The sequence below is a fragment of the Taudactylus pleione genome, unplaced genomic scaffold, assembly GCF_031769625.1.
Source record: "Taudactylus pleione unplaced genomic scaffold, aTauple2 ptg000436l, whole genome shotgun sequence".
Classification (NCBI taxonomy): domain Eukaryota; kingdom Metazoa; phylum Chordata; class Amphibia; order Anura; family Myobatrachidae; genus Taudactylus; species Taudactylus pleione.
Window position 1 is genome coordinate 5,572,171 of NW_028284838.1, and position 23,850 is coordinate 5,596,020.

General features: G+C 43.8%; 1 protein-coding gene across 1 annotated transcript in view; it reads left to right on the forward strand.

Moving 5' to 3' along the window:
* The window catches only part of GPR149 (G protein-coupled receptor 149), an 80,215-nt gene that overhangs the window by 46,207 nt on the left and 10,158 nt on the right, over positions 1-23,850 (forward strand). The window contains exon 3 of the mRNA XM_088447649.1: positions 7,104-7,564. Within this exon, the coding sequence (XP_088303775.1) occupies positions 7,104-7,564 (461 nt within the window). The remainder of the gene's footprint in view (positions 1-7,103; positions 7,565-23,850) is intronic.

Below are 23,850 nucleotides of genomic sequence, written 5' to 3' on the forward strand. Positions count from 1 at the left end.
CCAGATTGCTTAAAGGAAAAGTCCAACTTTGCCGTTAAATGTGCAAAATATTGAATAAACATGAAGAGATAAGTACTGTACTATGCCAGTTGGCGTAGTGTATCTTGTGTGAATTCACACTATGAATGCCCAGAACAGTGGGCACATGAATATGTCCCCAAACTGATTTTTGGGATTCTGCAACATACACCTCAATGGGTGGGAGGGAGGGAGGTGTTTAATATACACCAAGAACAGTACAGACATGTTCACACAAACACATACAGATTGAGAAAAGCTGCACATACACCACGGAAAGCAATATTATTTGTAGGTGGTCAGGGACAGGTACAGATAGCATATGATGATAGTTGCCGGCACTAGCGAACCACTTATGATTGGCTGTTTGCATATGCTCCTCTGACACTGATTGGCTCTGGCATAGATTCAGGGGCGTATCTATAATGGGTGCAGTGTATGCGGGGCACACAGGCCCCTGGGTCGAGGGGGGCCCCACACCGCACACCCTGTATTCATAGTATTACTTACCTCTCCGGGGTCCCACGTCGGCGCGGGGGTTCGGCGCTGTAAAAACGACTGGAAAATGGCTGCCGTAGCCATTTTCCCGCCATTTGCGCATGAATTCAGTATGATTTACCGCCGGCCAAATCCCGACTGCGGCATCCTGGCAGCATTGAAAATCCCGATCGTCCCCAGGTATGTATTCTCTAATCTATTCTACACCCTAACCCTCCCTTAGGGGTGCCTAACCCTAACCTGCCCCCTAAGTGCCTAACCCTAATCCCCCATCTAAGTGCCTAAACCTAACCCTAACCTCCCCCCTAAGTGCCTAACCCTAATCCCCCCTCTTAGTGCCTAAACCTAACCCTAACCTCCCCCTGGGGGTGCCTAAACCTAACCTCCCGGGGGGGTGCCTAAACCTAAGTCCCCCCCGTGAACCCTAAATCTAACCCTCACTTCCCCTGCGGAAGTCTGCGCTCCTCTCCCGGCTTACCTTCGATCGGTAAGACTGGTGTCGGGCTCCCAGCATAGGGAAAATGACAGGCGACGGGATTTCGATGCCTGTCATTTAATCCTTGCCGGGATTATACAGTCGGAAGCTGGTGGTCGGGATTCCGTCCATCGGCTTCCTGACTGTTTCTCTTGCGCATGTGCAGTATAGGGAAAATGGCCGCCTTCCCGGTGACCTGCACATACTCTATAGGCTCTGGGCGCACTCTAGTTCCCAGAGTCTATAACTCCGGCGCTGGCCGCGCACCGCTCAGTGCGCTGCCGGCCGCCGGACAGAGAGGAGGGGGCTCGTGTCAGAGACTGCACACGGGCCCCCTCCTCTCTAGAAACGCCGCTGCATAGATTGTTCTTTCATGAGCTTGCTTAAGAGTTTTTTTTCTGCAAACATGATATGTCAAGCTGTTTCTGTTGTGTATGAGGGGATCTGTAGTTTAATTGATGCCTAATAGTGAATGGGTCTGTTGCACATAAAATAAATGTTTTTCTATATGGTTGAGAGTGGTGCATAAGTGTCCATGACATGTGCCTGGCAGACAGGCTACTATTGCTGATCTCAAGCTTTGCAAAGTGCTGAAAATACATTATAATTGCATGCAACTGTTTCAATGATAAAATGCATTATTTTTTATAGCCAACTGTGCATCTGCCCCATAACTCTTATCGGGAGGCAATCGGGAAGCCGACTGCCTAAATACCGGCAGCCGGCTTCCCGACTGTCTTATCCTGGCATGGGTGAAATGCCGGGCATCTAGATATAGACGCCCGCATTTCCCCGACGCCGGGAGACCAGCGCCTGGCATCACGATCGTAGTGATGCCGGGCACCGCGAGCGGACAGCCGTGGAGGGGGGAGGGTTAGGTTTAGGGCTCCCGGGGGGACTTAGGGTTAGGCACCCCCCCTGGAGGGTTAGGGTTAGGCTAGGGGGAGGGAGGGTTAGGGTTAGGCACCACCGGGGGGGACTTAGGGTTAGGCACCCCCTGGGGGACTTAGGTGTAGGCAGCGGGGAAGGGGGTGGTTAGGGTTAGGCACTTAGGGGGGGGGAATAGGGTTAGGCACTTGGGGGGGAAGTTAGGGTTAGGCACCCCTAAGGAGGGTTAGGGTTAGGGGGGTTAGGTTAGTGGATACTTACCTATCCACGATCGGGATTTCCAGCGCTGTCGGGCTTCCGCTGCGGCCGACGGTATTTCATACCAATTCCCTCTTATCCTAGATTTAACCAATTAGTTATATACAGTATCCATCATGTACCTTTTACTGCAGATTTATAAAATGCAGGTTATCGAGCATACACAGTCTTCACAACAAATGTTTATTTATAATTTCAATAAAAAAATAAGAGACACAATTAGCAGCAGATTAGAATGTAGGATGGCATGTGTATGTTCTCATGGAAATATGTTCCCCATACCATGCATATTGGGGCTGATTCAGAGTTAGGGGCAAAGTAAAAAAAGAAAGTAACCTTGCAATTTATACCCCTTTCATAACACTGACCCGGGAAATACACGGTTTATCAACCATTTGCTCCCGGGTCTCAGTCCCCGACCGTGGTACAAAGCAAGTTCGTGGACCCGGGACTTTGACCCAGGTCATTTGCATTAACACATAGCAAAAATCCAGGTTGATGCGTGTTCACGTGCAAATACCCAGGTTTTTACACTATGGGATGTATTCAATTAGACACGAAAAGCTGTTCTCCACGGAAAAGTATCACGGGTGACGTCATTTCACCAGACGGAAAAGTTATCGCCGTATTCAATTCTAAATAGTTTTTGCATACGTGAAAACTCAATGCAATGTAATAGGCGAAAAAGATTTGCCTATGAATAGGTGGTGAAAAAAAGTGCTGAATTGCGGTTTTGTAACGCAAACGTCTAGAAACCACTCAGCACCCTTGGGACAGCCCCCCAAAGCATAACTGCATCAAAAAAATCCCAAAAAACATGAAGAACACCCCAAAAAATGACTTTGAAAAAGGGGGCAAAAAATTACAAAGTTGGGGTACAGAATTAAAAACTAGAAAAATAAGCTTTTGGAGAGTCTGCAAGTATGGGGGAGGTGTTTTTTCGATTGCAGGTGCTTGCTGAAGGTGCGTTTTTTAAAACTTCACTTTTGTGAATATTAAATATGCTTGCACCCATTTTCATGTACCCCCCAAAAAATTGCTAAATGCTATTCTTCACCACTTGTGCAAAGACGCTAATTAGCAGCTATTGGGAGCATGTAAGTACCCCAAATAGCTTCAGTAGGCTATTCGGGGGCATCTATATTGATCCCCAATGTTAGTGCATCTTTTGGGGGGTGTCAGGCTGATTTCCCCAAATCTCACAGCACTTTTCACCTATTTGCGTTTCGCCAAGTTCCGTTTTCGCATCCTTTGGATTTGAATAGGGCAAATAGCAGGGAGGATGCCCGATAAATTTCCACGTTCAAAACACGCGATGTAGGCGAAAACTAGATTCCACCATCGGCGGCTAAATTAACGTAGCTTATTGAATATGGCCATATGTGTGAAAGAGGTATTAGAAACACAATGGTGCACCGCAGGTGGGGCAGATGTCAAATTTGCAGAGAGATTTATACCCCTTTTACACTGCTGCGATAACCCGGGTTATTGATGGGTCTACACGGGTCACAGCTCAGTGTAAGAGGGTTCCTGAAAAATAACCCGGGTCAAGTGACCCAGCAATCCAACCCAGGTATCTACCAGGGTCAGACCCCTGGGTCATGCCTAAAATTAGCTGATTGGTGGTTGTGGAGCAGTCACCTCCAACATTTATGACCTCACAAGTTTAGCAGGGAAGACCCAGGTTCAATGTGAACGGGGCTGACCTGAGAATAACCCAGATCGATGGTTCTGTGTAACCGGTGTATGACCTGGGTTGGAACCATGTCTGAAAACCCAGGTTGGACCGGTATTAGATTTAGGAGGGGCACAGTATGTTCAAACTTAAGTCTAAATTGCAGTATAAAAATAAAGATGTCCAGAATTTGTGGGCTACATGTAACAGCAGCCAATATTTACCCTATATACAAATAAAAATGTATTTGCACTCCTTGTATTGCAACATGGTTTGTTCAGGATACAAAGTTACTTGGTTGTTTTTTTTTTGTTTGTTTTTTGTGCTTTGCTCTTAACTCAGCATTAGCTTCATTATATATACTAAATCACATATACTGTATATTACAGAACCACAATGAACAACATATTTTACAACCTAAATGGTCAGCATTAGAGATGTAAAAAAGATCCAGAATGTATTTTTGTGCCAATTTGCCTGAAGACCAGTCCGAACCATAAAATCACTAGTTTCCTATCCTATTTTTGTAAATGGTTTTGGGTTTCAGATTCAGTCATGAATAGCTCTTATCTAATCAGTATACTATAGAGACCTAAGACCAGTATGTTAAACAAAATCAATGACCAATGTTAAACAATAAAAAAAAACATATAAGGGCATAATCAATTGTGTGCGAGAATAGCAAAAACTCGCACCTGCGAGGTTTTCCTGCAGATGCGGATTTTTTGGTATTCTATTAGGTGCATGGTTTAAACACGCACCAGGAGGTTTTTTTCCACGCACCTCCTGAGCAAGCATGGTTTTTCCTAAAATCGATGATTTAAGGAAAAATCACTGGGACTTGCTCTGACACCCTCACGGCACCCCCCAGGAGGACTAATTAAGCAATTGGAAGTAGCCAATTAGCTTAATTAGTCATTAATTACTCACCTTCCTCAGCGCTGTCTTCTGCATCTTCTTCATCCAGCGTTTGGAGCCGGCTCTTCTGCAGCAGGGTGATTATGTCAGTGGGTGTGGTGTATGTAAGTGTGTATGAGTGTGTGTGACCCCCGGTGTGGTGTGTGTGGCTGCCCGGAATGGGCGCTGGGAGAACTACATCTCCCAGGAGTCCTTGCTCCTCCCATCAGCCCCAGGGACTCCCAGCAGCCCCCTCTCCAGTAAGAAGAGAGAGGGGAAGCCACTGGGAGCCAAGGAGACCCCCTGCCAGGTAGGTGTTTTTTTTAAAAAATTATTTTACGCTGCGCGGGGTTTTCAGAGCTGAAAACCCCGCAACCACTATTGTTTTAATTGAATACCGCGGGTAGCGGGAGTGCGCATACCCACGGTAATCCGGAATTGGGCACGAGGTGCGCAAGGTTTTTAACTCGCTAAACCTTGCGCCCAATTGTATATGCCCCATACTGTACAGGCCAAAGACCATCATATTACAGGTAATAGCATATTAAATAGTTCCAACAGCCAACATTGTAAATCCTTCCAAGGACCAAGATATTATATATCCCACTCATATGCACATAAGGCACATTGGCCCTCATTCAGAGCCACTCGCTAGCGGCAGTACGCTCGTTCCGAGCGATGTTCGCACATCTGCGCATGCGTACGGATCGTTATACGCATGCGCGAACCAGTCAGTGCGGCCGAAATTCATGTGCTCGCAATATAGCGAATGCCTGCTATTTTGAGTGACAGAATGAGGCGTATGTGGGTGGTAACAGGGGAAGGTGCTTGAAAATGGGGAGTGGAGATCCGAACGCAGGCGTGCTTAAAGGTCTAAACGGGCGTTTTATGGGTGTGCATAATTAATACAGCAGCGTCATTGACCACGTCACTGGGTTATTTTATAGCCAGAACTGCTCGCAAGATTGTGGTAGCAAAAACCAACCACAAGAATAGCGAGCAGTTCATACGCTGGTCGATGTACTCGATTAATCTAATAAATAGCGGACATGACGTATGGTGCGAGCGGCCAGGGGGCGTTTTTAACAAAAAAACAAGCGTATGTTTTGCTCGCTCGTTCAGACTTAGAGGTGTGAACAGACTGCAATTTGCGAACGGATCATTTGAATAGCCACCCCTTGTTTTTGAACGAACGACCGCAAATAGCGAACGGCTCTGAATCAGGCCCATAGATCACAAATATTTTCTTGACCAAGCTGATTTTTGTTTTTAGTGCTGTCCACTATCTGTAAAGTCTGCATAGAATTTTCTTGGTGCCTGTATAGTCTGTGATAATGTATGTAATAGTGGTGTCACACAGCTATTCTTGGGCACCAGCCAAAAGAGCACAGCTTTGAAAGAGCTATCCACTATCATGGTAACTCATATCTCCCGCTGTTACACAAGTGTTTAAGATGGGAGTATTTCCCATTCACTTCAATGTGTCATTGAAGCACAAATCAACTCTAAATCTATATAAATAAATATACAGGAAAATATTTTGAAGCATGAACTCTAGCATACTAGTTCCTACTAAGTGTTTATCATGAATAGATATCATCATACTGCAATAGTGACTGCAGTATTACATTATTCTGCTAGCCAGGATGGGTTGCTTGTTTATGACAGTGGGGTCAAAATTCACACAGTTGAGTAGGTATCTCCTCATATCACTCTAGTTGGGGATATTTATATAATTTTGACTTCAACATTTTCATTCATTATCTTTATTTCCATGTAACGTGAATGTCACTAGCTTGGTGATACCCCTTTCTATGTGATACTCGTTAATGGTTCTATGTAATACTCATTAAGGGCTTACTGCAATATGTATGCAAAAGTATTTCTAGCTTACAATACAAAGTAGTACATTCACATGCATTTAGTGTATTTTGCTGACAGTGACATCAAGTGGAATGGACAAAGGACAAAGAGACAGATAAGCTGGGCATCCACTACACAATTTTCTGTCAGATATCTGGGAGCAAATGACAATCGTCCATTTGCTCACAAACACTGGAAAATAGCCAAAAATGGTTGTTCAGACAAATTAGTTAAAACACACAAATGTAACCAATTTGAACAATTTTTTTGTCCTTTTTTCAGTTTTTAAAACCGTATGATCGACTGTCATTTGCTCCCATACATTACCAGGTTTTCATTCCAACCAGCCAGATTGGACAGATATCTGACAGAAAATTGTATAGTGGATGCCCAGTTTATAGATATACTGTATGACAATATCTGTTCATTTAAAGAGTAAAGGAAAAAATTCCATAAACAAAAATAAATTAGATTTTTGCTTATTTACACGACATTAACCCTCTTAGTAATGTTTTCTCTCTTGTTTTCTAGTTATGAAAGGAGGATTTGATTTCAATTTGTCCTTCAATAAAGGTTACGGGATTTATAAGATATCCCAGGAAAACCATGATACCGGAGAAAACTCTATTTCCTACCATAATTTGATTAATTATGAATGTGACAACACAAATGACCCTGGCTGTGACAGAATCCTCAATTCAGCTGTACTAGATTTCAGCACTATAAGTCTGCAGGACAGCTCCATGCTGAAAGATGTCAGCAAGATCAGAACTCTCAACACAGATATAAAACCTGACCCAGGGAAAGAGAAGGCAATTGGACGCCTCCTTTCGGAGAAAATCGGAGTGTTTAAAAGAGAAGATATTAGAAATTTTGATAATTCTGCGTTTTATGAAGGCCAAGAACGAAGACTCTCTCATGAAGAAAATCGCAAGCCGGAACTTACAGACTGGGAGTGGTGCAGAAGCAAATCTGAACGGACACCTCGACAGGTAACATACCATTACTGTACATGCAGAGAATATAAATTAAACCTTTTGGGTCATTATAGAGTAGCACATAGAATACATTATATACATACATTAAAGTTGACAAGTGCTTTGACTGATCTGGTTGACTACAAGCTAATCTGAATGTTCAGATGCTCTGATTGCCTGCAGGTTGGACCCCATCCACTTTCTAGTCACTTACACATTAGACAGTGCTGAGAATAAAATATATATAATAGGCATTCAGATGTATTTTAGCTGTTACAAGAAAATGTCATGATTACAATGTACAGTGTATGTTGTAACATTTCCTGAGATTATACAGTGACAATTACTCTGTTAATTATTATCCATGTGCTAAACATAATTTGGTCCTGACAAAATCTGAAATCTGAAGCCAATAATTATTTCACATTATTTTATAGCAATATTTTATAGTTAGAATTGTTTCATATATGTTAGCAATGTTATCGTCTTAGACCCATGTTTCATCTTTGTTGGCCGATGTCAATTACATTAACTATATGACATCCAATTATTGACAGCTTATGGGCCAGCAGGGATAACAGAACAATTTATGGTAGGCAACAGAAAGTAATAGCTGTTGGTTCTAAGTCTATTTATTTGACTCTATATACAATATCGGGAATCATTGTGGTCATAAAGATACTTGTGTGGTGGTCAGACAGAATCAGCAGTGATAGCTCAGCTATTTATTGAATATAACACATACAGAGATATATGTCATCACCTGTCTACTATGTACAGTAGCAATCTGTTTTGATTCATACATTGATTTTCTATATATAACTGCAGTGGATTAGGTAACTATATTTGTAATAATGGATTGTCAAGTGTTTACAGACAGTGACCTTTTGGTTTCTGTAAAGACTGTCTGCCCCAGGTCGTAAAATGTAATCTCCAGTCCATAATAGTTATTACTAACTAGCTGTTCTCAGTGTCAGTGGTATTTCTCTCTGTTTTTCTGTCCTGTTCATTGCATTTCTTCAGGGGGATTTGGAGTAATTGACACATATGATGACATCTCCAAGTGCTGGGAGAAGTGTTCTACTGCACCCGTGAATAACCCTGATTGACGCCGCAGTAGAAAAGGGGTCTGTCCTGGGTCTGACCCGTTGTGGAACTGTGTTCCAAATCTCGGGTCAGGCCCAGGACTTAGATGGAAAAGCGGTCGGTATAAGTGAGACTTCAGTGCCCAAGAGTGTGCTCCTCAGCATAGCTATCAGCTATGACCAGGAATGGATATCCACTGCTTACCAATCTATCCCATCATCACTCCCCTTGTTTGTTTTTCTGAGACATGCTACATAATGTAATTCTACATAGGCCATCCAATAAACTACATTAACCGGTTCATGTGCTCAAGCCATGGTGCTGCCCAATAGAAGCAGGGGCATATTAACAGAGGAGGGGGCCTGTGCGCAGTCTCAGTCCTGGGCCCCCTCCTCTCTGCCTAGCTGCCGGCAGCGCAGCAGGCTCTGGGCACTAGAGTAAACTGCCGGAGTCTACTGCACATGCGCAGGTTAGCGTAAAAATGGCATGGCAGACATTTTCCCGGTGATCTCCTCACTGCGCCTGCACAAAACGCCATACGACACATGCGCAAAGGAACTTTTGAGTCATATACCTGGAAGTCCTTCTATCGCAAAGGACAGATCTTATCAGGAGAGCTGTCCTTTGAGATATTTACTCGCAAATCTTCATGCATACTAGCGTTATTAACATGCATGAGATGAGTGGCAGGACGGATCGCAGGCAAAATGCCATGCTTGATGCATTGCGCTTTATATCCCTAAAAGCTTTGATACATCTCCCCCTGTGTTTCTTTAGTCATTGTAATATCAAAAGCTCCAATTCTCAAATGTGTTGTATAAAATGAAGCAAAGTAAAAGAACAGACCTGGCATCACAACAACACTTTCACTTCACAGCATGATCTGAGCTGGAGAGATATTTGTAGTAATTCTCTATTCATACTAAAGTGTCCTCTGATCTACAAAACAGTCTCTCATATTTGGCACAACAAGCCCTCAGCTTGGACTGGAATGAGTCAATCCTTTTCTCACAAGGGTATCTTTTCACTGCGTGCCAGGAAGCCAATGTACAATATAACAACTGTCCCTTCTTAACATATTTTTCTAGTGGTTTGGAAATCTGTGTACTGGATTTTCTGTGTGGACAGATAGCAGAAATTATATACTCATTTACTGTAAGCTATTCAGAAATAAATGAAACTGAAGACTCAAATTTAAATAAAAAACTGTTTGATAAAAGAGGTTTGGAACAACACTTGTATTGACTTAACAAATCTTAATATTTTATGTTACCATATGTTCTATTTTAATGTCAAAATGTAATTCAAAATATAGTAACAACAATATAAAATAAAACTGAGAAATGTACCAAATGGATATTTTAGGATTCAGGTTGATACCAAACAGAGGGCCTGATTCAGAGTCGGACGCTCTTTCAGATCGCTCGCTCTGAATCAGGGCCCTCCTTCTCTTTTTTAGAGCGGCCTACTGGCCGCTTGCATAGCTGTGGGTGTACACACACAGCTATAGCAAGCGGCCATGATGATGGTCGCGATGGTCAAGACCATCGCGACCATCGGGCTTGCGATGAGACCCTTGAGGTAGGGTCTCGTCTGCCGCAAGTCCAGGAGTGCTTTTGGCTCTATCAGAGCCAAAAGTACTCCACTGACATCACTAAGTGTTGCCTACCCCTTCAGTCTAATTGAACTTTTGATTAATTATTCTACTGTTTTTTTATCCTTGTGTGATTAAAACATTGCTCTTTTATTAATATTGGAGTATATTCCAGAAATCATAATTTTTAAAGATACTGCTACATGCTTTCTACCACCACGATAACTCGTGAGTATCAGTACGCATTATTATGATTGACCTATAAAGATACCTTTACAATCTTCATTACCTGCATATTAGTGCAAGTGAGGTACGCCACCTCTGCGAAATACACTAGATATCAACTATACTTCACAAGTCACAGATACTACTAATCTGTAGGAGCTTTAATTCTCGTCCTAATAAAAGATACCTTTATGGGAAAATCACCTCCCTTTGAGTGGGGGTACGCTTGAATTTATCTCGCATAGATGCATAAATTAAGTTTAGAAAGAGACTATTTGATTCTATGTTTTTCTTCAGTTTTTACATTACCATCATTTATTTATCTGTTTGCATAAACCCATGGTGAATCCAATCCAAATTGAGGACGTGCCAAACAGTATACAGAATCCTTGTCTATATTGAAAAGATAAGTATAAGTATATATATCTGAAACATACATTCACTCCAAGGTGACTAGAATTTTATCGCCCTGACTCACATCATATCTATTTTTTCACTTATTTATTCTTTGGTCTTTGGGATGATCATTTTGATGTGAATAGGTGGCAGCAATTTTTCTTTGTGTGGAGCACCCTAAACCTCTTATATATATACTTGAAAATGATAAAGGACCTATTGTGAAAAGTGGAGGAGGTGTGACCAGTGCTGTGTGTGTGGCCAATACCATGTGGGCGAGGACACCCCCTACACTGTCAGCCCCAATGTCTATCCAAATACATAAAAGTAGAAAAAGTGCAACATTTTGTCATGAAATAAGAAATACAATGGTAAGGAATCGGTATGTAATACCGACAGACAGGATCCAGACGGTCAGAATCCTGACGCCTGGATCCCGACAGTGTTAACATACCGACATTTGGTGGTCGGTATGCTTACCCTCCCCCTTTCCCTACCCTAACCCTCCCTCCCTGGTGCCTGAACAAAACCTCCCCCCTAGTACCTAAACCTAACCTCCCTGCACCCTAAACTTAACCCTCCCCCCTTAGTACCTAACCCTAACCCTCCCCCTAGTGCCTAACCCTAACCTCTAAACCTATCCCTAACCCTCCCCCCCACAACGCTACTTACCTTCGGCATCCCGGTGGTCGAGTACCAGAACTGGGATTCTGACCGCTGTCAGTATTCTGGCGCTGGTAAGGTAAGCGTCGGCATCCAGACCGCCGGGATGCCGTACACATACCGTTTTATTGATACAAATTTCTGGCTTTTTATTAATTAAGTATCCAAGAGAGGAAAAGGATCACAAAGGACTCCTGGTAGGAGGCACGCTTTAATAGTCACAGTGTAGTTAAATAATATATGCAATAAGAGAATAATAGGTATGCAGTAGCTATATGGGTGTCAGGTACTCCCAAAATAAAAAATGTTAAAACTTAACTTTTAATTAAGATATAAATAAAAATGTATACACTAACAATATTAATAATCATGCACATAAACAAATATACATTTAACACTCAGAATGCCGATGATATCATGCGTGCATGTGTCATCGTTCTGGTATAAATCAGTAACAATGACCAAATCTCGTCTGGTCGCAGAATCTATAGAGTTGGTTATCAATGATAAATGTTATAAAACAACAACATAGGTTACAAAAGCGAAATAACAGCAGTAGTATTTTAAACATTATCATAGTTAATACTGTCTTGTAAGAAGATTAGTGCATAAATATACATTTTGAAGCTCCGCTATTAATTAATCAGAGCTGATCATTTCCTTCTGTCAGAGTATATTTGCAAAAAAGGAATTATATATATATATATATATATATATATATAAAATAAAGAAAGAAGGAGTCAGCACATCCATATCAATCCATAGAAAATGGATGTGCTGACTCCTTCTTTCTTTATTACATATCATATTATGTGTTTGCACTCCTCATTGTTGCTGCTACCAAGAGTGTGCTGCTGGTCTCATTTGCACTACTATATATATATATATATATATATATATATATATATATATATATGTGTGTGTGTGTTTAATTCCCCTTCATTCATCCCCGTATGCATATATTGTGCAGGTACCTGACGTAAATGATCCGAAAAAATTGATGCAACAAAATGGATTGATGCAAAAAAATCGATGCAAAAAAATTTTTGATTGATGCAAAAAAATCGATACAAAAAAATGGTAGCCTCACAAATCAAAATATAGAGGAGTGTTCTCCAATCAATATCAAAGATCTCCACATCTGTATATACATATTATGTGAGTGTAACTGCAGATATTAATGCATAAGAATATATATATATATATATCGATGCAAAAAATCGATGCAAAAAAATGGTGGCCTCACAAATCAAAAGATATGAGTGTTCTCCAATCAATATCAAAGATCTCCACGTCTGTATATACATATTATGTGAGTGTAACTGCAGATATTAATGCATTAAAAAAATATTGATGCAAAAAAATCGATGCAAAAAAATGGTGGCCTCACAAATAAAAATATAGAGGAGTGTTCTCCAATCAATATCAAAGATCTTCACATCTGTATATACATATTATGTGAGTGTAACTGCAGATATTAATGCATATAAACAACCTTAATGAAAATATATAACCCCTCAAATAATCATTTGTTGAGGACAGTTTGCATAATACCTTGTCTATACGTTAATAAGTCATGATTGATTTATCCAGAGATATATATGTCTGGTATTTATACCAGAGACTGGATGCTTATACGTTCATGATAACTGTATAGAAAAATATATTGTATGCAAAGTGATGGTTCAGCACCAAAAAAGGGGGATGTAGAGATGTGCTATTATATGGGGATCCTCTTCTCTGCTTTTTCCCGTCTTGCCATAAGGTATTGTGTGTGGAATGAGAGTCTGAGGGGGTCCCAATGAAGGAAGACAGAGAGGTATCTATCAGCAGGGATACATGGCTGTAGGCACTGTTACAATAAGCATTGCAGTGCATACCCATTCCATTCCTCCCTGGAGCAATATAACCATGTGGAGATAATAGAAAAGACAGAGTATAGTTGTTTACCACACATTCAGAGGAGATGCCCGCTGGATAAGTCTCCCGTGCGGCTCTGATGCTGTGGCATCTCCCGTGCTGTACTACGGGCAGGGCTCAGCTGTGTGAGAAGGAAAATCAGCTGTTGCAGGTCACGTGTGCGCCCCATGTGGCCTGCCTTCGGCCTGACGTATGTTTCGCTATGCATGATCACAGGGTAGCCCTCGCCTGGATCCCGACAGGGTTGACATACGGACAGTTGGTGGTCGGTATGCTTACCTTCCCTCTCTCCCTACCCAGCCCTACCTCCCTGGTGCCTAAACCTAACCTCCCCCCTAGTGCCTAAACCTAACCTCCCCGCACCCTAAACCTTCCCCCTTAGTACCTAACCCTAACCCTCCCCCTAGTGCCTAACCCTAACCTCTAAATCCGCTACCTACCTACGACATCCCGGTGGTCGGGATACCGATGCCGGGATTCTGACCACTGTCGGTATTCTGGCGCCGGTAAGGTAATCGTTGGCATCCAGACCGCGGGGATGCCATACGCATACCGTTTTATTGATACAAATTTCTGGCTTTTTATTAATTAAATAATATATATTCTTAAATCCAGCGCTTCCTCCTTTTTGTCCTGCTCTTGTGTTTTTTCAGTTGGGGGACCAGCACCCTGCTATTGAAGAGAGCAGCAGGTTTTAAGTGATACATATAAGTGCTTCATATATTGGTATTCATTGTTTTGGCTGGACAGACATACATTTTAGCACCTTGTGATTTTTTTCTCTCCACACATCTGTTATTCACCACACCTATTAAGTAAGGCATACGTACCAATGGTCATGGTTTTATAGGGGTTTTGGTATGGCTGGCAGAATATTTGTGGGCTCTGTGGGTGGCAATCTACAGCATGAAAATGATGACCTCATTCCCATGAGGCTACCGATTTCCCATCTCCACAAATCAGAGCTGAGCACATGTTCTTTTGACCACTTGTACTTAGTCTCATGGGATTGAATCAGCAGTGTGTGAGAGATGCAGGGTTCTCCCCTGTCCCTCTCGGTGTGTATAGCAGCAGCTAAAGCACCCCAATGGTGCAATACCACCACCATCCTCCTGTCACCTAATCATGGTAACATTCTGGTTGTAGCTGGCGGGTCCAAATCTGGTATCTTTCCCCACTCAACATCCCCAATTGCACCCACCCACCCCCAGTTGTGCCACTGTATCTAGGCACTCTCTTTAGCTATAGTCTCTGTGTGATCCTTAAATACTGATGTAGCAAGCATTAAAAAGATCCAGTATCTCATACATAATGATACATTCATGAAGTGTGAGGTCACAAAAACATATTGTGTTTTCCAAACCATTAAAACTCGGAAACTTTTTTGTCTACATGTATAACCGTTAGTCTATCACCCATTGGTGCACTTATGGGTACCTAGAAATACCCCTCCCCCCCTCCATTTCTGTCACTGTAGTGGCCATGCAGACAATTGTGTGCACGGCTGTGTCAGGACCCAGACCTCATTCCTTTGCACCATGGTCATAGCTATAAAGGGAGGATGCGGACCGAAGCCGAAGGATGGCAGCACCATCCACATATGTCAGTGCTGCTTGTCATATCCCTTTCACAACTTTTCAGGGATTTTATAAGCAGCACATCTACTGTACCATCTTCTTCCAAGTCCTTACTACCTATTTCATTCCAGGTGAGAAAACATAGGATATTAGGCCTGATTCAGAGATGGATGCTAAAGCAACCTTAGCTGCGAATTTGTATGCAGCGGCTGTACGAAAGCAAATGTTGCAGCCGCTGGCATTTGTATTGAGACACCCACCAGCGACCTCTGAAATCTAAATGACTGCATACAATGACACAGCTTGGTCGCAGATCAGTCTATTACGCAGAATGGCCACTGGGAATGAGAAAAGAGTCATTTTCACTGCTTATGGGATCGCAATCAAAGGCAGAGACACACTCTGAATACGCTCACGACAGCCCTGCATGTAAGTCGCCAACTCCACATTGCCATCCACAAATGGTCCCTGCCCGTCAATCATTTTGCAAATAAATCCTCATTGCAACTGACATCGGTAATGACACTTGACACATACGCAATGCGACTGAGAGGCATGCACAGACAACCGATAATCGCTCAACTTTGGAAACTTCAACATTAAGTGTATATCAGAATCAGGTCCATAGTGGGTAAATAAAGTTACATGAAGTGTTGTAAAATAAAATACGTGTGAGTTCCCAACTTTAAGGGAGAAAAAAGGTTGCATCTTTATTTTTATATGCTCCCTAAAACATCCCCCTTTCTTATTATGCATGCAGCCTGTTTCCAAACATTGTGCCCAGTATTAACAACACTCATTGTAAATGCTGCTTGTGCAATCTAGGTATTTATTTTTTCATGTACGCCCCTCTCCCTTAGTTTCCCCATATATGCCTCTGTCTCCTTTTTGTTTGTGTTTCTGTCTGTTTCTTTATCATCCTTTCTGTGTCTTTTTATTCTCTCAGCCCTTATCTACGGTGTTGCTGACACTTTGGGGCACTTTATAAATAAAAATAGATTTTAGTTCTTACCTGATATACTTGTTTCTCTGATTCTATGGGAGACACTGGAGAGACACTGGGGTAGACCATAACCAGGTCACAACCGGAGGGACACTTGGTCTGAATGTGGGATATCCCCTGGAGGAAGATTTTTCCCACAGGAAGGACATCTATTTTTGGAAATAACCGAAAGAGCATAAACCAGAACCTTTAGGGAAGACAGAGAGGCCAATATGTAACCCCATCTGCAGGAAGGATAGAATCCTGGAAACATGGAACACAACCAGATCTAGTCTCTGCAGAGCAGACCAGGAGAAGTAGGCTTTCCACACTCAGTGATACACTTTGGCAGAAACAGATCTCCTGGCTGGCACAAAGCATAGTTTCTAGAACAGCATCCGAAAACCCTTGGTCTTCAGGTGGGCTGTCTCAACAGCCACCCTGACAAAGCTAAGTGAGGAAGATCCTGGTGCAGGAATGGACTCTGTGAGAGAAGGTCCTTGAGAGGACTTGAGAGGAAGGTGATGAGGAGTAGCCACCAACAGTCATTGGAGCTTTGCATACCATGCCTTGCACGGCCAATCCAGAGCAACAAGGATGGCCATACTGCCTTCTAGCTTTAGCTTGCAGATGACCCGAGACATTATCGACATTGGTAGAAAGAAATATATTAGAGGAAAGGTCCAGGGGATGAACAATGCATCCACCAGAACAGCCTCTGGACTCTGTGTCTTGTGGCTCAGATGGGACACCAACATGTCTATGTACAGGTAGCCCTTGCAGTGCACTGGTTGTTGGAAGACCTATGGATGAAGGGACCATTCTCCTAGGTCGACATCCTGATGGCTGAGGTAGTCCACTACCCAGTTGTCGACCCTCCAGATGTAGACTGCTGACAGAGCTGGGAGGAGCTGTTCCACCCACTGAAGGATCTTGCGTACTTTGCACACCTGTGGTGTAGCTGGTGACTGACTCAGCCTACGGGTCTATGAGTCTAGAAGCACAAACAGTGCTATTGGAGGTCTGCAGTTAGCTGGTAACTGACTCCTTGCCTACTCCAGGGCCACGTTAACTACTCAAACACTGGTTGCCCCTCTCTCCAGCTAACACCAGACAACCTCCACTCCATTGCACAGGGACGTTTGCAACGGCCGCATCTGGCTGTATGTACGAGCGACAGAGACTCCTGCGCTTCCTACCAGCGTACCAGCAGTCTCTGCCTCAGGGCCACAGCAGCATCTGAGAGCCCTACAGGGTCTAACCAAGGACGGTGCCAGCACTCCATCGCTGTATTTGTTATTCCCTGCTTGTTACCATGTACTTTTCACCCCACGATATGCTATGCGTGTGTGGTATACCTCCATTGAAGTGCATTCTCTGTGGACAGGATGTACTTCACTGAGATCTATTCATGCAGGGTATATCATACCGCCACACACATATCAGTTTTCCCATGTATGCATTGGATACTTTTATGGCTTATCTCCCACAGTGTATCCTCCATAGTGCGCCCAACATGGCTGCCTTACATGGTACAGTTGTGGATGGGATGAAAAATTCATGGACCTGACGGTTATGGTGGTACTCTAATCAGAGTCTTAGGACCCTGCAACCACCCATCTTGTTTAATCTCTTCTAGAAGTGCGTATTCCAACCTGGGTAATCCTACATAGTGTGCCCAAGAAGGCTGCCTCATCTGGTACCTTTTGCAGGTGGAATATATAACCCGAGGAAGTTATTACCCAAAATGTCTGCACCTACCCTGCAATATGATTATTGTGCTTTCTATGTCTAATTGTGTGGTTTTCTGTTTTCTGTAATACCAATTCATTGCACAATGTACCATGGTTCTGATGTCTGTAAAGTGACTTTGAGTCCTATGAGAGAAAAGCACTATATAAATAAAATTATTATTATTACTATTATATATTTTGCAGATAACACAAAGGGATGCAGCTGGGTATACACACCAGGAGGTGTAAAACAAATGATTGATGATATAGGTAGGCTAGAGGAATTGTAAAGAGCGTGGCAACTACAGTTTAATGCCAAAACAATGCAAAATCATGCACTTGGTTCTCAAAAACCCAAAGGCTAATGTGACAAGAAATCACATATACCGTATAAAAGTCCAACACTCTTTATTACCAGTACAGGCAGGTTATTATTAGGCAGTTCTCCGAACAGCTTATGTTACAGTAGTACAGATTCACATCTGCTCATACAGTAGTTGCAGGGGTGTATCTATAATGGGTGCAGGGTGGTCCCGCACCGCACACCCTGCACCCTTAATATTACTTACCTCTCTGGAGTCCCACGTCGACGCGGGGGTCCGGCGCTGTAAAACGATTGGAAAATGGCCGCGGTGGCCATTTTCCCGTCATTTGCGCATGCGCGGCCATTTTCCCAGTGACCTGTGCATACATTAAAGACTCTGGGCACACTCTAGTGCCCAGAGTGTATAACTTCGGCGCTGGCCGCGCACAGCTCAGTGCGCTGCCGGGCGTACTGGAGGGGGCCCGTGTCGGAGACTGCACACGGGCCCCTTCCTCTCTAGAAACGCCTCTGAGTAGTTGCACAGGAACATGTCAGTATATCAGAATAGCAGTACCGGATCATATTACTGGAATAGTGGCCCTGACATCTCACACCCCCTTCTCGATGCTAGTCACTGTCAGAAGCCCCATTCTGTGCTCTGAACACATTCTTAAAGACTGATTACAGGTGCAGTTTAATTAATTAGATGACAACTGATTGAGGCAAACTCCTGAACTGGACCCTTCAGTCCTACTGCTTTTGCTCTGCCAAACCTGAGATATCTGGACATTCCAAATACACTTCATGTGGAATTATGCTGACCCTGCCACACTAAACATAGTATTAACAGCACTATAATTTACATTATTGAGGAGGAAAGGGATTTAGGAGGCACTATTTCAGATGATCTGAAAGGTAAGCAATGTAACAAAGCAATGGGAAAGGAAAGTTAGATGCTTGGTTGTATAGGATAAGAAATCTGTAGCAGAAAGAAAGAAGTAATAATGCCACTATATAGGTTATTGGTACAGCATCATCTAGAATACTGTGGTCACATACCTCCCAACATTTGTATTTTGAGAATTGGGATTTCCGCACGCATATGGCGCGCGCGCCCGAGAAGGGCCTAACGGTAAAGAGGACGTGGCCTTGCAGCGTGAACCTGTTTACTTCACTCAGGGGGTAAGCCAGGGTCGGATTAAGGGGGGGCGACAGGGGCGGTCGTCCCTGGGCCCCCACACACGGAGGGGCCCCCACTAGCAGTGGTGCGCTGTCCGCGCACGCCACTAGTGTCCCCTCCGCTAGTGTAGTGTAGACCACGCAGTGAGCGCGGCCACACTACACAGTGACATACACACAGCCGCCGGGGCTGCTGTGTTTATGTTACAGCAGCCGATGAGAGTCACACAGACTCTCATTGGCTGCTTCGTCAACTGAGGGAGCCGGCTCCCCCCCCCCGCATGTGGTGATGATGGGAGAGATGTTATGACGCTGACGTCTCTCCCAAATGTGCAATAGCAGAGCCGGGACTCGCGTTAGGAGTGGGGATTCATGTAAGCGTTTTATTTTTATTTTTTGTGTGCGTGTACGTGTGGTTCAGCACTGTCACTGCATAGGGGGGAGCACTACAGGCATCCCTGTATAGGGAGGCCACTTCATGAGGGCATTGTATAGGGGGGGGCGTGCTACTAGGGGCAATGTATAGGGGGGGGCTACTACTGGGGGACTACTACTGGGGGCAGAGCATGGGGGACTACTAGGGGGGCACTGCATAGGGGGGAGCGCTACAGGCGTCCCTGTATAGGGAGGCCACTTCATGGGGGCACTGTATAAGGGGGGTGTGCTACTAGGGGCAATGCATAGGGGGGGCTACTACTGGGGGCACTGTATACTGGGGGACTACTACTGGGGGCAGAGCATGGGGGACTACTAGTGGGGCACTGTATAGGGGGGACTACTACTGGGGGCACTACTACTGGGGGCACTGTATAGGGGGGACTACTACTGGGGGAAGAGCATGGGGGGACTACTACTGGGGGCACTGTATAGGGGATTACTACTGCTGGGGGCAATGCTTTCGGGGGAATACTACTGGGGGCACTATATAAAAGACACTGTATAGGGGAGATTACTACTGGGGGCACTGTATAGGGGTGGACTACTACTGGTAGCAATGCATAGGGGGGAACTACTATTGAGGGCAATGCATAGGTGGGACTACTACTGAGGGCAATGCATACAGGGGACAACTACTGGGGGCACTGTATAGGGGGGACCACTACTGTGGGCATTATATAAGGGGCACTGCATAGGAAAGACCAATACTGGGGGCACTGCATAAGGAGCACTACTACAGGGGGCACTGCATAGGGAGGACTACTACAGGGGGCATTGCATAGGGAGAACTACTACAAGGGGCACTGCATAAGAAGCACTGCATAGGGGGGACCATTACTGGGGACATTGCATAAGGAGCACTTCTGCAGTGGGCATTGCAAGAGGGGCATTAAGGTGAATAGAAAGAAAAAAAATCCTAGTGTGACGAGAAACGGTGTTATATAGGGGCCCCCACAAGTTTGTTGCCCAAGGACCCCCAAAGACCTTAATCCGGCCCTGGGGCAAGCCCAGCACTCCCAAAGATGCTGGGCTGCTCCCAGGCACTCCCCTCACGGTGAAGAGATGCCGTGCGCACACTGCTTCCCACGGGTGGGACAGCGGTACGGTCTCTGATTATCAAGATTATCCCGCCAAAAGCATATCAGTTGGGAGGTATGTGTTCAGTTCTGGAGGCCATATCTCCAGAAGGATATAACTACATAAGAGACTATATAAAGAAGGGCAAGTAAAATGGTGCATTGCCTACATCACATAACTTACCTGGAAAAGTGGGAGGGTAGGCAAGTATGGGTTTCATTGTAGTTTTCGTTTAATTACATTTTATTTAAAAAAATTGTGTGTGTATTGTTTATTCTATATTTGTTTTATGAGCAGGGATTATAGAGATAACTTTTCCACTGTGGTAGCTCCATTACATTTTTAGGTTATCATTCAAGGGGGGCAATTCATCAATCACCGAGTGTGGCAGAGTGGGTCTCGGAAAGGGTTAGCCTCCTGTAGCCAGGGAGGAACCACACTCTTTCCTCAATTAAGACCAACTAAGGTATAAAAACCTGGTTAAATGAGGTAGTCATAGGAATGTGAGGGAGAGGCTGCACCTTTCGCAGCCCTCTCCATGCTAGACAACCTGAACCCTGACTTTGTGGTGAACTGCTGTCTCATGTAAGCTGAATTGTTGTTCCTGAACTGTTGTTTGCCTTGTGTAAGAAGCCATTACACTGGCTCTGCCTTTTCAAGTCTAGAATAAAAGCTTACTTGTTTGCAACATCTCAGTCTCCCATTGGTCATCTGGAACTTACCCTCTACACTGACTTAAAAATAACATTTTGGAGTCTAGACAACTATGTTAAAATACTTTTTTGTTTGTTTGTTTTTCACTGAACCCCAAACAAAAACATAAAAAGTTTATTCCGTCGTAAGGTGGCTATAAACTTTAAGATTATCTGTCCAACCATCTTGTAATATATGGGAGCAAGTGACAATTAGACAAAAACAGTCGTTTAGACCAGTGGTTCTCAAACCTGGTCCTCAGGACCCCAAACAGCGCATGTTTTCCAGGTCTCCTCATAGAATCGCAGGTGAAATCATTAGCTCCATCTGTGGATCTTTTAAAATGTGTCAGTGAGTAATGACTGCACTTGTGCCCCTGCTGGGTGACCTGGAAAACATGAACTCTGAGGACTGAGGGCCTGATTCAGAGCCGCTCGCTGCTGGCGGGCGCTCGCTCTGAATCAGGGTGTGTTTTGTTTTGTTTTTGTTTTTCTCCAGCCCGCCCGCAAAGCTGTGGGTGACCACCCACAGCTTGTGCGAGCGGTCTGGAATCCGTCACGATTATCACAACCATCGGGCTTGCGATGAGACCCTGTGGTAGGGTCTCGACTCCCGCAAGCCCGAGTGGACTTCCTGCTCTAACTAATGATGTCAGTAGGGCCACCCACAAATGCCATGCGTTCCTAAGGGAACGCCTGCGTTTGTGCAGCCATCCTCCCTCCCCGCCTACAAAATGGGGCGAGCTGTCACTCACCATCGACAGCTGCGGGACCTGAGCTGCAGTCGCTGGACGGGTCTCGCGCATGCGTAGTGAGGTAACATCGAGCCGCTTGCGAGCGGCTCTGAATCAGCCCCTGAGTTTGAGAACCACTGGTTTAGACAAATTGGTTAAATCCGTTTGGACAGATAATCTTAAGGTGCATAGCCACAAAGACCGTATACATTTTTTCACGTTTTTGTATGGGGTTCAATGTAAATAAGTGCTAATTTAGATGTAGACCTTTGAGGGTTAGAAGATTTTCCCCAGTATTCCCAACCCAGATTTGGGGATTGATTTACTAAGATGCACTTTGTCAAAGTTGCCTATCATCAGCAGCTTTGACCGATAGTTTTAAAACAGCCTTGTTTAGCACTTATTTCTACTGCCATTTTAAAACCATTAGTCAAAGTTGCTGATGATCAGCGTCTCTGACAAACCGCGGCTTAGTAAATCTACCCCTTGGAGTCATAGAACTGAATGTAGAAACATTCCCTAGGTTCATTGTCACCATCAAAAGAGCAGTAAGAATATTTTCCACTGCTTTCGTAACTTTTAATATTAGGGATATTTCAGCTTGTTAAAAGTTAATGCGCTGAGAAATGTGAACCCTAAGTGAAAATTGTGTCCTACTTTCTAAAGGACATAATAGCTGAAAAGTATTCTAGACAGACTGTCATATTGATTGAGAGTGAGAAACACTGTAGTGACATAATACCGCTGTTTGCTGTAATAGTCCAAAAGTGAAAGCTGGAGCATATGATATAATTCATTTACAGGATGAGGGCTTAGGAGCATCAGAACCTGCATACAGATGAAAGGATCTTTGTCTGGTCTTAGACTGATCTAGAAATAAAAGTGGCAGGATATTCCGCAGTAGAATGATAGGCAAGTGATAGAAAGGTCTATGCAAAATTAATCAATATAGTATTCCCTTCAGGGCTTCAAGTGCTGTCTACTTTAAACGAGCAGTGCCACTATACAATACAGAGATATAATCGGAAAAAATGATAAAAGAATAAAGACGCACTCCCCTTTCAAATGTATCTTTCAAATGCAAAGATAAAACCATAAATAAAACAATATATACATATGAAGCCTTATATGTGTATTATATCCAGTGGTGTAACTACAGTTCATTGCAGCCATGGCAAATTAAAAAAAATGGCACCTCTTGGAATTTGTGTTATTATTCTTTAAAAAATGTTTAAATTGTGGCTTAATTCTTTATTCTTATACTGAGCACACACCATACTTGCCTACCTTTTAATATCTCTTCCTGGGAGAAGCCCGGGTAAGAGAAGCAAGAGGGAGCCGACGGGGCGGGGCCTGATGATTTGCTTCATTAAGCCCCACCCCCTCACAGTAAAATTGCCGCAATTGGCTAGAATTTACATAAGGGCGGGGCCAAATGACGTGATTCATTCTGCTTACTTCACTAGGAAGTGGGCAGAATGCGGGAGAAATGCCTACCCTTCCGGGGGTGCGGGGGGGGGGTTACTCGAAAAATCGTGAGCCTCCTGCGAAAACCGGGTGGGTAGGCATGTATGGCACACACTGAAAACACAAATTATGGAAAAGAGATAGCAAGGCATGATGTCAGTACAACAGCGTTGAATACTTACGTGCAAACACACTACTGTGGGCAAAATCAGATACAGGACTAAACAGTGCTCA